We start from the raw sequence: 16,463 nt of genomic DNA, 5'->3' as shown, positions 1-16,463 counted from the left end.
CCCTATACAGACATAGGACACTACGCCCCAACATGTCCTGACCGCCGGCCATAATACATCTATTACACCCTATACAGACATAGGACACTACACCCCAACATGTCCTGACCGCCGGCCATAATACATCTATTACACCCTATACAGACATAGTACACCACATCCCAACATGTCCTGACCGCTGGCCATAATACATCTATTACACCCTATACAGACATAGGACACTACACCCCAACATGACCTGACCGCCGGCTATAATACATCTATTACACCCTATACAGACATAGGACACTACACCCAGACATGAGCTGACCGCCGGCCATAATACATCTATTACACCCTATACAGACATAGGACACTACACCCCAACATGTCCTGACCGCCGGCCATAATACATCTATTACACCCTATACAGACATAGGACACCACATCCCAACATGTCCTGACCGCCGGCCATAATACATCTATTACACCCTATACAGACATAGGACACTACACCCCAACATGTCCTGACCGCTGGCCATAATACATCTATTACACCGTATACAGACATAGGACACTACACCCCAACATGTCCTGACCGCCGGCCATAATACATTTATTACACCCTGTACAGACATAGGACACTACACCCCCAACATATCCTGACCGCTGGCCATAATACAGCTATTACACCCTATACAGACATAGGACACTACACCCCCAACATGTCCTGACCGCTGGCCATAATACATCTATTACACCCTATACAGACATAGGACACTACATCCCCAACATGTCCTGACCGCTGGCCATAATACATCTATTACACCGTATACAGACATAGGACACTACACCCCAACATGTCCTGACCGCTGGCGATAATACATCTATTACACCCTATACAGACATAGGACACTACACCCCAACATGACCTGACCGCCGGCCATAATACATCTATTACACCCTATACAGACATAGGACACCACATCCCAACATGTCCTGACCGCTGGCCATAATACATCTATTACACCCTATACAGACATAGGACACTACACCCCAACATGACCTGACCGCCGGCCATAATACATCTATTACACCCTATACAGACATAGGACACTACACCCCAACATGACCTGACCGCCGGCTATAATACATCTATTACACCCTATACAGACATAGGACACTACACCCCCAACATGTCCTGACCACTGACCATAATACATCTATTACACCCTATACAGACATAGGACACTACACCCCCAACATGTCCTGACCGCCGGCCATAATACATCTATTACACCCTATACAGACATAGGACACTACACCCCAACATGTCCTGACCGCTGGCCATAATACATCTATTACACCCTATACAGACATAGGACACTACACCCCAACATGTCCTGACCACTGGCCGTAATACATCTATTACACCCTATACAGACATAGGACACTATACCCCCAACATGTCCTGACCACTGGCCATAATACATCTATTACACCCTATACAGACATAGGACACTAGACCCCCAACATGTCCTGACCGCTGGCCATAATACATCTATTACACCCTATACAGACATAGGACACTAGACCCCCAACATGTCCTGACCGCCGGCTATAATACATCTATTACACCCTATACAGACAAAGAACACTACAAACCCAACATGTCCTGACCGCTGACCATAATACATCTATTACACCCTATACAGACATAGGACACTACACCCCAACATGTCCTGACCACCGGCCATAATACAGCTATTACACCTATACAGACATAGGACACTATACCTCCAACATGTCCTGACCGCTGGCCATAATACATCTATTACACCCTATACAGACATAGGACACTACACCCCAACATGTCCTGACCGCTGGCCATAATACATCTATTACACCCTATACAGACATAGGACACTACACCCCAACATGTCCTGACCGCTGCCCATAATACATCTATTACACCATATACAGACATAGGACACTGCACCCCAACATGTCCTGACCGCCGGCCATAATACATCTATTACACCCTATACAGACATAGGACACTACACCCCAACATGTCCTGAACATTGGCCATAATACATCTATTACAATCTATACAGACATAGGACACTACACCCCCAACATGTCCTGACCACTGGCCATAATACATCTATTACACCCTATACAGACATAGGACACTACACCCCCAACATGTCCTGACCGCTGGCCATAATACATCTATTACACCCTATACAGACATAGGACACTACACCCCAACATGTCCTGACCGCCGGCCATAATACATCTATTACACCCTATACAGACATAGGACACTACACCCCAACATGTCCTGACCGCCGGCCATAATACATCTATTACACCCTATACAGACACATAGGACACTACACCCCAACATGTCCTGGCCGCTGACCATAATACATCTATTACACCCTATACAGACATAGGACACTACACCCCAACATGTCCTGACCGTCGGCCATAATACATCTATTACACCCTATACAGACATAGGACACTACACCCCAACATGACCTGACCGCCGGCTATAATACATCTATTACACCCTATACAGACATAGGACACTACACCCCAACATGACCTGACCGCCGGCCATAATACATCTATTACACCCTATACAGACATAGGACACTACACCCCAACATGTCCTGACCGCCGGCCATAATACATCTATTACACCCTATACAGACATAGGACACTACACCCCAACATGACCTGACCGCCGGCTCTAATACATCTATTACACCCTATACAGACATAGGACACTACACCCCAACATGACCTGACCGCCGGCCATAATACATCTATTACACCCTATACAGACATAGGACACTACACCCCAACATGTCCTGACCGCCGGCCATAATACATCTATTACACCCTATACAGACATAGGACACTACACCCCAACATGACCTGACCGCCGGCTATAATACATCTATTACACCCTATACAGACATAGGACACTACACCCCAACATGTCCTGACCGCCGGCCATAATACATCTATTACACCCTATACAGACATAGGACACTACACCACAACATGTCCTGACCGCTGGCCATTATACATCTATTACACCCTATACAGACATAGGACACTACACCCCCAACATGTCCTGACCACTGGCCATAATACATCTATTACACCCTATACAGACGTAGGACACTACACCCCAACATGACCTGACCGCCGGCCATAATACATCTATTACACCCTATACAGACATAGGACGCTACACCCCAACATGTCCTGACCGCTGACCATAATACATCTATTACACCCTATACAGACATAGGACACCACATCCCAACATGTCCTGACCGCTGCCCATAATACATCTATTACACCCTATACAGACATAGGGCACTACACCCCAACATGTCCTGACCGCCGGCCATAATACATCTATTACACCCTATACAGACATAGGACACTACACCCAACATGTCCTGACCATAATACATCTATTACACCCTATACAGACATAGGACACTACACCCCGACATGTCCTGACCATAATACATCTATTACACCCTATACAGACATAGGACACTACACCCCCAACATGTCCTGACCGCCGGCCATAATACATCTATTACACCCTATACAGACATAGGACACTACACCCCAACATGTCCTGACCGCCGACCATAATACATCTATTACACCCTATACAGACATAGGACACTACACCCCAACATGTCCTGACCGGTGGCCATAATACATCTATTACACCCTATACAGACATAGGACACTACACCCCAACATGTCCTGACCGCTGGCCATAATACATCTATTACACCTATACAGACATAGGACACTACAACCCAACTTGTCCTGACCGCCGGCTATAATACATCTATTACACCCTATACAGACATAGGACATTACACCCCCAACATGTCCTGACCGCTGGCCATAATACATCTATTACACCCTATACAGACATAGGACACTACACCCCAACATGTCCTGACCGCTGGCCATAATACATCTATTACACCCCATACAGACATAGGACACTACACCCCAACATGTCCTGACCGCTGGCCATAATACATCTATTATACCCTATACAGACATAGGACACTAAACCCCAACATGTCCTGACCGCTGGCCATAATACATCTATTACACCCTATACAGACATAGGACACTACACCCCAACATGTCCTGACCGCCGGCCATAATACATCTATTACACCCTATACAGACATAGGACACTACACCCCAACATGTCCTGACCGCCGACCATAATACATCTATTACACCCTATACAGACATAGGACACTACACCCCAACATATCCTGACCGCTGGTCATAATACATCTATTACACCCTATACAGACATAGGACACTACACCCCAACATGTCCTGACCGCTGACCATAATACATCTATTACACCCTATACAGACATAGGACACTACACCCCCAACATGTCCTGACCGCTGGCCATATTACATCTATTACACCCTATACAGACATAGGACACTACACCCCAACATGTCCTGATCGCCGGCCATATTACATCTATTACACCCTATACAGACATAGGACACTACAACCCAACATGTCCTGACCGCCGGCCATAATACATCTATTACACCCTATACAGACATAGGACACTACACCCCAACATGTCCTGATCACCGGCCATATTACATCTATTACACCCTATACAGACATAGGACACTACACCCCAACATGTCCTGACCACTGACCATAATACATCTATTACACCCTATACAGACATAGGACACTACATCCCAACATGTCCTGACCGCTGCCCATAATACATCTATTACACCCTATACAGACATAGGACACTACAACCCAACATGTCCTGACCGCCGGCTATAATACATCTATTACACCCTATACAGACATAGGACACTACACCCCCAACATGTCCTGACCGCTGGCCATAATACATCTATTACACCCTATACAGACACAGGACACTACACCCCAACATGTCCTGACTGCTGACCATAATACATCTATTACACCCTATACAGACATAGGACACTACACCCCAACATGTCCTGACCGCTGGCCATACTACATCTATTACACCCTATACAGACATAGGACACTACACCCCCAACATGTCCTGACCGCCGGCCATAATACATCTATTACACCCTATACAGACATAGGACACTACACCCCAACATGTCCTGACCACCGGCCATAATACATATATTACACCCTATACAGATATAGGACACTACACCCCAACATGTCCTGACCACTGGCCATAATACATCTATTACACCCTATACAGACATAGGACACTACACCCCCAACATGTCCTGACCGCCGACCATAATACATCTATTACACCCTATACAGACATAGGACACTACACCCCAACATGTCCTGACCACTGGCCATAATACATATATTACACCCTATACAGATATAGGACACTACACCCCAACATGTCCTGACCACTGGCCATAATACATCTATTACACCCTATACAGACATAGGACACTACACCCCCAACATGTCCTGACCGCCGACCATAATACATCTATTACACCCTATACAGACATAGGACACTACACCCCAACATGTCCTGACCGCTGGCCATAATACATCTATTACACCCTATACAGACATAGGACACTACACCCCAACATGTCCTGACCGCTGGCCATAATACATCTATTACACTGTATACAGACATAGGACACTACACCCCAACATGTCCTGACCACTGGCCATAATACATCTATTACACCCTATACAGACATAGGACACTACACCCCAACATGTCCTGACCGCCGACCATAATACATCTATTACACCCTATACAGACATAGGACACTACACCCCAACATGTCCTGACCGCCGACCATAATACATCTATTACACCCTATACAGACATAGGACACTACACCCCAACATGTCCTGACCACTGTACATAAAACATCTATTACACCCTATACAGACATAGGACACTACACCCCAACATGTCCTGACCACTGGCCATAATACATCTATTACACCCTATACAGACATAGGACACTACACCCCCAACATGTCCTGACCACTGGCCATAATACATCTATTACACCCTATACAGATATAGGACACTTCACCCCAACATGTCCTGACCACTGTACATAAAACATCTATTACACCCTATACAGACATAGGACACTACACCCCCAACATGTCCTGACCACTGGCCATAATACATCTATTACACCCTATACAGACATAGGACACTACACCCCAACATGTCCTGACCACTGGCCATAATACATCTATTACACCCTATACAGACATAGGACACTACACCCCAACATGTCCTGACCGCTGGCCATAATACATCTATTACACCCTATACAGACATAGGACACTACACCCCCAACATGTCCTGACCACTGGCCATAATACATCTATTACACCCTATACAGACATAGGACACTACACCCCAACATGTCCTGACCACTGGCCATAATACATCTATTACACCCTATACAGACATAGGACACTACACCCCAACATGTCCTGACCGCTGGCCATAATACATCTATTACACCCTATACAGACATAGGACACTACACCCCAACATGTCCTGACCGCTGGCCATAATACATCTATTACACCATATACAGACATAGGACACTACACCCCCAACATGTCCTGACCGCCGGCCATAATACATCTATTACACCCTATACAGACATAGGACATTACACCCCAACATGTCCTGACCGCTGGCCATAATACATCTATTACACCCTATACAGATATAGGACACTACACCCCAACATGTCCTGACCGCCGACCATAATACATCTATTACACCCTATACAGACATAGGACACTACACCCCAACATGTCCTGACCGCTGGCCATAATACATCTATTACACCCTATACAGACATAGGACACTACACCCCAACATGTCCTGACCACTGACCATAATACATCTGTTACACCCTATACAGACATAGTACACTACACCCCAACACGTCCTGACCGCTGTACATAATACATCTATTACACCCTATACAGACATAGGACACTACACCCCCAACATGTCCTGACCACTGTACATAATACATCTATTACACCATATACAGACATAGGACACTACACCCCAACATGTCCTGACCACTGGCCATAATACATCTATTACACCCTATACAGATATAGGACACTACACCCCAACATGTCCTGACCACTGGCCATAATATATCTATTACACCCTATACAGACATAGGACACTACACCCCCAACATGTCCTGACCACCGGCCATAATACAGCTATTACACCCTATACAGACATAGGACACTATACCCCCAACATGTCCTGACCGCTGACCATAATACATCTATTACACCCTATACAGACATAGGACACTACAACCCAACATGTCCTGACCGCTGACCATAATACATCTATTACACCCTATACAGACATAGGACACTACACCCCAACATGTCCTGACCGCTGGCCATAATACATCTATTACACCCTATACAGACACAGGACACTACACCCCAACATGTCCTGACCACTGGCCATAATACATCTATTACACCCTATACAGACATAGGACACTACACCCCAACATGTCCTGACCGCTGGCCATAATACATCTATTACACCCTATACAGACATAGGACACTACACCCCAACATGTCCTGACCACTGGCCATAATATATCTATTACACCCTTTATTGAATAAGGATATAACAGGTGGGGTTATCCTTTATGCAGGGTCGGTGCAAGCCCCCCACCCGCCCCAGGCAAAACCCCCCGCGCCGCCTGCCGGGGGGAGGGTGCGGACGATAGGGGGTGGGGGTTCAGTTATAGCCCTAATTTTACATTTTATAAGCATAACCCCCCCCCCCCCAAAAGAAAAAAAAAACCTTAAAGAACCTTCTAGCACACTATTCCAACGGTTTCGGCCAATGGGGGCTGATTCACCTTCTGGGTTGTTGTACAGTTTCTAATCTTCCACTGTGAATTTGCTCAGACATCACTTATTGGTGACAAGGCGAGGAATGGCGGCTGCGATCACGTCCATGTGAGCCGAAGTTTTACGAGGATATTACTCACAGCACAAGCACTCCAAACACAATCCACCAGGGGCCCAATTAATGGATCGTTACGCTCCTTTGTTTAATACACCAGCCCCTACAGGTCTTCCACAGCGTTATTTATTTTCTGCAGTTTTACTGTCTTCCCCGACCGGAGACCCCGGGGGCACCAGCAACCCTCTCCGAAAAAAAATAAAAAAAATGAAAGCGATAAAAATAAGAATGGATGGGACAATAAAACGGGCGCCGACAGGGACGACACACGGTGGAGGAAGCCTAGAGAGAGGGGCGAGTTCCTGAGTCACACAGATAACTATTCACTGCCACAGCTGAAACAATAACTTTAGAAATCTCTACGTTATTTTTAGGGATGTAGTCACAGCATCCGGCTGCCACACATATGGTGTAACAGATCAGCGTGGCAGAGTATGTACTGTGGCTGCTGCACTTGTGGTGTAATGGATCAGTGTGGCAGAGTCTGTCCTGTGGATAACGCTCGTGTGATGTCTTTACTGGGGCTGCCGCGCATGTGGTGTAACGGATCAACGTGGCAGAGTCTGTACTGTGGCTGCCGTGCATGTGGTATAATGGATCAGTGTGGCAGAGTCTGTCCTGTGGATAACGCTCGTGTGATGTCTTTACTGGGGCTGCCGCGCATGTGGTGTAACGGATCAACGTGGCAGAGTCTGTACTGTGGCTGCCGCACATGTGGTACAATGGATCAGCATAGCAGAGTCTGTACTGTGGATGCCGCACATTTGGTGTTAACGGATCAGCGTGGCAATCTGTACTGTGGATGCTGCTCATGTGGTGTTTGTACTGAGGCTGCCGCGCATATGGTATAATGCAGGGGTCTTCAACCTTTCCGACAGTGTGGGCCACATTAAAAAATTCAACGAAGCCCGAGGGCCACTAATCTCTACTGTGGTATTTAGCACAGCCTTTCATAGATAGACATCACAGCCCCGGCATACATAGTTGGCACAGCTGCCCATACACATAAACCTTGCCCCCAATATATAATCAGCAGCAGGGCTATTTCTAGACAATTAGGGTCCCAGTGCAAAAAGAAAAAAAATGCAGCTCCCCCAAAAGGGGTGTGGCCTAATTCGAAGGGGCGTGGTCTAATTATAAGCGTGTGAACTAGCAGGAAAACCATTACCTGACATTTCACTTTTGCAACCTGCATGACCAGATATTGGTTACCGCAGGAATGGTTGTTGTCCTTTCACGATTAAGTTGGCTGAAGGTCGCACAGTGACATATAAACATGAAGGCCCACACAGTGACCTAGTACTCCTCACAAATCAAGCCCAAGCAATGACAGGCTACTTAAATCAATATACACTGTTTATCTGTAATGCCCATTACGCATTGTGCCACACACCGTAATGCCCATTACACATTATGCCACACACCATGATGCCCATTGCACTATAATGCCCCCAATACTCCTGCTTATACATATGATGCCCGCAGCAGTGCCTCTCATAAAATGCCACCAGTAGTGTCCCTTATAAAATGCCACCAGTAGTGTCCCTCATAAAATGCCACCAGTAGTGTCCCTTATAAAATGCCACCAGTAGTGTCCCTCATAAAATGCCACCAGTAGTGTCCCTCATAAAATGCCACCAGTAGTGTCCCTCATAAAATGCCACCAGTAGTGTCCCTGGTCAGAAAGGGGTAGTTCTAGATAGCCAGCACAGCCCCCATAAAGCACAGCACTTCATAGATAGACAGCACAGCTCCCTCCCCCCCAAACATAGGCATCTCCGCACAGCCCCCCCATTGATAATCAGCACAGCACTGCCAGCCCCCCTCCCCCATAGTCAGCACTGCACAGCCAGATGCTCCCATCCCCCAATATTCAGCACAACATTGCAGCCAGCTTACCCCCCCCCGAAAGTCAGCACAGCATTGCAGCCAGCTCACCCCCCCCCCCCCCCCCAGTCAGCACCACATTGCAGCCATCTCACCCCCCCAGTCATCACCGCATTGCAGGCAGGCAGCTCACCTCCCCCCTCCCCTTAAGAAACCTGCCTTAATCTCCGTATTTCCCTTTCAGAGGGCTGCTCCTGCTGGCGGCGGCGGCTGTCTTCAATGAGAAGGAGGCAGGCAGGGACGGGTGCGCAGCATCAGAGGTCTGGAGCTGGTTGTCACGCGGCGGCTGTCTTCTCTGAAAGGGCGCGGGCGGGACGTGTGCGCAGCTTCAGGAAATCCACAATGTGCATGTCCCGTCCACCCCAGCCACTGCACGTCCTCCTCGCTCATCCCATGTAAAGGGATGAGCGTGGAAGGTTTTGGCTTTTTTAAACGGCACTTACAGGGTTGTTGTTTTTTTTAAACGGCATTTACAGGCGGGCCGGTCAAAACAACTCAGCGGGCCACGGGTTGAAGACCCCTGGTATAATGGATCATCATGACAGAGTCTGTACTGTGGCAGCGGCTCATGTGGTGTACCGGTTCAAGGTGGCAAAGTCTGTACTGTGGCTGCTGCCCTCCACGTAATGGATCAACGTGGCAGAGTCTGTACTGTGGATGCAGAATATGGTTTAACAGATCAGCGTGGCAGATTCTGTACTGGGGCTGCCTTACATGTGGTGTAATGGATCAGGGTGGCGGAGACTATGCTGTGACTGGAGCACACATGATGTAATAGATCCACGTGGCAGAGCCTGTACTGTGGCTGGAGCAGACGGGCTGTAACAGATCAGCGTGGCAGAGTCTGTGCTGTGGATGTAGTATGTGGTATAATCGATCAGGGTGGCGGAGACTATACTGTGGCTGCTGCACATGTGATGTAATGGATCAGCGTGGCAGAGTCTGTACTGTGGATGCAGCACGTGGCGTAATAGATGAGCGTGGCAGAGTCTGTGCTGTGGATGTAGTATGTGGTATAATCGATCAGGGTGGCGGAGACTATACTGTGGCTGCTGCACATGTGATGTAATGGATCAGCATGGCAGAGTCTGTATTGTGGCTGCTGCACATGTGATGTAATGGATCAGCGTGGCAGAGTCTGTACCGTGGATGCAGCACGTGGCGTAATAGATGAGCCCATTTATCATTTAATATTTGCAGGGAAATAGCTGTAAATATTATGTGTCCCCTGAATGTATCAGGAGGGACCGCAGCAGAAATCTTCGACCCCTCCTGCCCCACAGGCAGCCGCAGCCTAGAAATGTTCTATGAGTCCCTGGGCTACTGCCATTCTGAGATGGCCTATGGGCTACATACCGTGCTGCCGCCAGGGTCATGGGGTCGGCGGGGGGTCAGAGATAACCACACATGCACAGACCACCTGGCTGAGTGCATAGCAGCAGGAGGTGCGGCTGCGGGCAGTGGCCCCTGAACACTGCAGTTATCGCACACTGGTACCAGGTGGTTTATGTACTAATCCAATGTTTATGGGTCCGCAGTTGCTTGGAATGGATTTTACACCCCCCCCCCCCTCCCATTGCAATTTGTGACTCATGGTCTTCAGAGGCAGCGCTCGGATTGTACAGACCCCTCCACCATGTGCAGCCGCTTCCCTGCCATTCCATACACACCGGAATCAGGCCCCTAGTCCGGGGGAGGGGCAGCGCCCTGTGACCCTAGGTTCCTCTCCAGCGTCCTGCTGCCATTCCATCTACAGACAGGCGCTCAGCGTCTGCCATAACTTACAGAGCGCTCAGCTGGGTCTATACGTTGTGTGATGGCAGCTGCCTATATGAGATGCCACCAGAGTATAACATGTCAGTGCCCATTCCTGCCCAGTGCAGCTCCGCCTGTGACGCTGGCTCTATGTTCATGACCTCACCCGCCGGCCTGTCTCACCCCTACGCTCCTGATACTCTACTGTGTGTCCCAGCCTCTGCTACTAATCCCAGGGGATACGGGCTCTAGGTGGACACTATGGGGAGTGTGCGGCCCATGCCCCTCCATCACACCTGGGCCGGGGTTATAAGTACCACACCCCCCCCCCCTTTCCACTGGCTGTGAGCAGAGAGCACACACGGCCTTGCAGTGGTACCCAATGGGATTGCGTGTGTGTGTGTGTGTGTGTGGGGGGGGGTGTTTCCATTAGACTCCACTCTCCGCGCTGCCAGTGCCAGACCCTCACTAGCGAGCGAGGAATGCTTCCGTGTGCACACGCCTCGCAGCTACATACAGTACATGCCCGGAATATCCCCGCACATACCCACGTCACGTGCTGCAGTCTTAGCGGCTGGTGAAGCCCTTTGTGAAGGTCGTTCTCCAAGCAAAATGCAATTTGGAACAAAGAGGACTTTTAAAATGTCGGAATAATCGATGTCATCATAAAATATCAACACGTTGAACAATTATACATTTATTTATTTATTAACAGTTTCTTATATAGTGCACACATATTCCGCAGCGCTGTACAGAGAACCTTTACATCAGTCCCTGCCCCAGTGGAGCTTACAATCTATATTCCCTACCACATGTACATGCACACACAGACATTCTAGGGTTAATTTGTTGGGAGCCAATTAACCTACCAGTATATTTTTAGATTGTGGGAGGAAACCGGAGTACCCGGAGGAAACCCACGCAAGTACGGGGAGAATATACAAACTCCACACAGTTAGAACCATGGTGGGAATCGAACCCCTCCCACACCTAACTCTCTGCACATGTTACATCTGCCCCCTGCAGTGCAGCATGGTGTTACCCAGGTGCTCAGTTACTGGCTGCTTCTGCATGTAGCCCACACCTAACTCTCTGCACATGTTACATCTGCCCCCTGCAGTGCAGCATGGTGTTACCCAGGTACTCAGTTACTGGCTGCTTCTGCATGTAGCCCACACATGCTGGACGGCTTTATCCTCACACTGTAATGTAGCCCTGAGCTAGGACACGCCCCTCCCACACCTAACTCTCTGCACATGTTACATCTGCCCCCTGCAGTGCAGCATGGTGTTACCCAGCTCGTCGCTGATACAGCTCTGATCAGAGGAATATTCTGTGGGATCCGGATGAAGTCTACGGTGTCTGGGGCGACAGCCAATAGCTTGACACAAAAAGGTTGCACTAGGTTGGCATTGACAACAAAAACATCTAAAATGATGTCGCCATTCCATCAATGTCGACCGTGTCTGTCAACCTTTTGTTGTTGCCGTAGATGCTGTCTATCCTCTGAGTCACTGTGGATCTGTCTTCCCTATAATCTTCCCACGCACCATAATATTGTGTGTATGTTCCCGGCATTCCTGGGATAAGCCACCACAACTGCTCAGTGGGATAAGGTCTCCAGCTTATAATAGCTCTCACCACTCCTCTGCGAAACCCACACCAGTCATTACAGCCCAAAATAGCAGCCGCCTCTCCACAGCCCTCGCCCTGTCCCCCTGGGCACTGCGTCTCCCCTGCCAGTAGCAGTCTGTCACTATGAGAGTCGGGGTGGCTGCACTGGCCGCTGGCCTCATCGGAGGAATTGGGGTCCTCTTATTCCTCGTAGCATTCGGCACGGACTACTGGCTACTGGCAACGGAGAACTGCGGGGCCATTGGTGGACTCTCTCCCCCTCCTGAGGTAATGCGGTGACACAGAGCCGACATACTGCCATAGGGAATGCAGAGTAGTTCTGGGGTGACGACGTGTCGGTTTGGAGGATTCAGGGACCTTTATACTCAAGTTTGGACCAAATTTCTGCAAATGGGTAAAGAAGACGAGAATCAATGGGGGAAGTCACTAAGATGTGTATTATATTTCATATGGGATGTTGCTATGGGCAACCAATCAGAATGTACTTCTTATTTATTTATTACCTTCTAGAACAGTCCTCAACTCCGGTCCTCAGGGACCCCACACAGTGCACGGGCTCCAGGTCTCCACGCAGACTCAAAGGTGAAATAATTAGCTCCACCTGTGATCTTTTAAAATGTGTCAGTGAATGAGTAATGGGTACACCTGTGCACCTGCCGGGTGACCTGTAAAATGTGCACTGTTGGGGGTCCTTGAGGACCGGGGTTGAAAACTACTGTTCTAGAAGATAATGGGGGGAATTTACTATGCATAATACGGTAGGAATTGGCGTATTTGGGCACGTGTTCGTATTTATGTAATTTACTGATGTGTAATAACATTAGAATTTTGTATTTTACGTCTGTAACAACCTGTCGAATTCGTATTTTTTAAAAGATCTGAATTAATGCGCCACCTCGCCTTGAATTTTACATGACTCCAATGTCATTTTGAAATTTACTATCAAGTCATATTTCAAAATACAGTACTAACCTATACAGTACTAACATATACAGTACTAACATATACAGTACTAACATACTGTATACAGTACTATCATACTGTATACAGTACTAACATATACAGTACTAACATATACAGTACTACAAACTGTATACAGTACTAACCTATACAGTACTAACCTATACAGTACTAACATATACAGTACTAACATACTGTATACAGTACTAACCTATACAGTACTAACCTATACAGTACTAACATATACAGTACTAACATATACAGTACTAACATACTGTATACAGTACTATCATACTGTATACAGTACTAACATATACAGCACTAACATATACAGTACTACAAACTGTATACAGTACTAACATATACAGTACTAACCTATACAGTACTAACCTATACAGTACTAACATACTGTATACAGTACTAACCTATACAGTACTAACCTATACAGTACTAACATATACAGTACTAACATACTGTATACAGTACTAACATATACAGTACTAACATACACAGTACTAACATACTGTATACAGTACTAACATATACAGTTCTAACCTATACAGTACTAACATACTGTATACAATACTAACATATACAGTACTAACATATACAGTACTAACCTATACAGTACTAACCTATACAGTACTAACATATGCAGTACTAACATACACAGTACTAACATACTGTATACAGTACTAACATATACAGTTCTAACCTATACAGTACTAACATACTGTATACAATACTAACATATACAGTACTAACCTATACAGTACTAACCTATACAGTACTAACCTATACAGTACTAACATATACTGGGCATATTCTAGTACAAGTTGTAATAAAATACTCCAAAAAATACAACTCCACACGACATCGAAAAGTACGTTACCTTATTATTATTATTATTATGCTCCGGAATGCGAATGTGTACAAAATACGACTGAGACATTAGACGTATTCTTAGTAAATTTTGCCAGATCTCTTTCTCTCTGTCTCTCTCTCTCTTGATCAAACATTGGAGAGAGATAAAGCACCAACCAACCAGCTCCTAACTGCCATATTTCAAAAACATCCTAAAAAATTGCAGTGAGGGACTGACTGGCTGGTAGAAGGGGGTCTATGTACTAAGTTTTGGAGAGCGATAAAGTGTACAGAAACAAGGTACCAGTCAAGAAGCATAATGTTACATGGAAAATGGCAGTTAGGAGCTGTTAGAAGTTACAGCAACAGATCGGCTTCTAGCTCATTTCCTAGGCTGTGACAGTTGGACGACAGAAGCTGATTGGCTGTTTTAGGCGACGTCTCCGTTTCCTCATTGATAAAGTGAGATTGTTGTCTATTGGATGCAGAGTAAACAACATGGCGGCTTGTACTCAGCAGGTGTAAGCGGGGGGGGGGGGGGTCATAAGAGGAGCAGAGAATCATTGGGGTGGTGGTACAATCGCGGTGTTAGCAGATGTTGTTTCACCTGTGGATCTTTATGTACAATGGGCGTAATTCGGGTGTAGTTTTGTGAATAATCCCGTGGACACATGCGCAGTGCGATCGCGGCAAATGCTGATAACACATTGGCATAGCATGCAGCTCTGAATTAGCCCATAGCCATTGTCCTGAGGAGAAGTCTCTAACTATAAACCTTTATTCTCTCACGGTAGAACGGGACAGATTCCGCGGCGGCTCCTCTGTATTTCCACCACGAGGGATTTTTCTGGAGGTGCTGGTTCAATGGGGAAGAATTCCAGGAGACCATCTGGAACTTCTGGTTCAGTAAGTAGTGTGGGAAATGTGCACAGAGGGTCCAGGCCTCACACACGGCTATTTACCTAATGATTATACACTTGTACACGGACTGCATTATGAGGGGGTCCCTAACCCCTATAGCTGGTTCTCTCCCTATTCCCAGCCACTAGAACTTCACCAGTTATTCTGACACTACAATAAATTGGGGCAGTCGTGTGACCCAACATTTGTGCAGGCCACACCCCATTCTCCCCGTGTCTCCATCAAGTAAAATAGCCTGATAAGTTCCCTCATTTACCCTGCTCATTTCTGGTCATAGGTGTGCACAGCCCATTTTATTAGGGGGTGCACCATTGGAGGGGCATGTCTATCCACGCCTACTGGGTGTATCTATCATGCTCA

The 16,463-nt window shown here is 47.1% G+C and overlaps 1 protein-coding gene across 2 annotated transcripts in view; it reads left to right on the top strand.

The window, feature by feature from the left end:
* Positions 1-16,463, top strand: part of LOC146036786 (transmembrane protein 182-like) — a 39,101-nt gene that overhangs the window by 12,914 nt on the left and 9,724 nt on the right. The window contains exons 1-2 of one of the 2 annotated variants that reach the window (XM_083160671.1): positions 13,476-13,625; positions 15,977-16,088. In XM_083160671.1, coding sequence (XP_083016797.1) covers positions 13,482-13,625; positions 15,977-16,088 — 256 coding nt within the window. In that variant the 5' untranslated portion in view covers positions 13,476-13,481. Of the gene's footprint in view, positions 1-13,475; positions 13,626-15,976; positions 16,089-16,463 lie in introns of those variants that run through there. The other variant, XM_083160670.1, reaches the window with a different exon arrangement.

This window comes from Crinia signifera, chromosome 9, assembly GCF_055691185.1.
Source record: "Crinia signifera chromosome 9, ASM5569118v1, whole genome shotgun sequence".
Taxonomy (NCBI): domain Eukaryota; kingdom Metazoa; phylum Chordata; class Amphibia; order Anura; family Myobatrachidae; genus Crinia; species Crinia signifera.
This window is presented reverse-complemented; position numbering and strand designations above follow the sequence as displayed.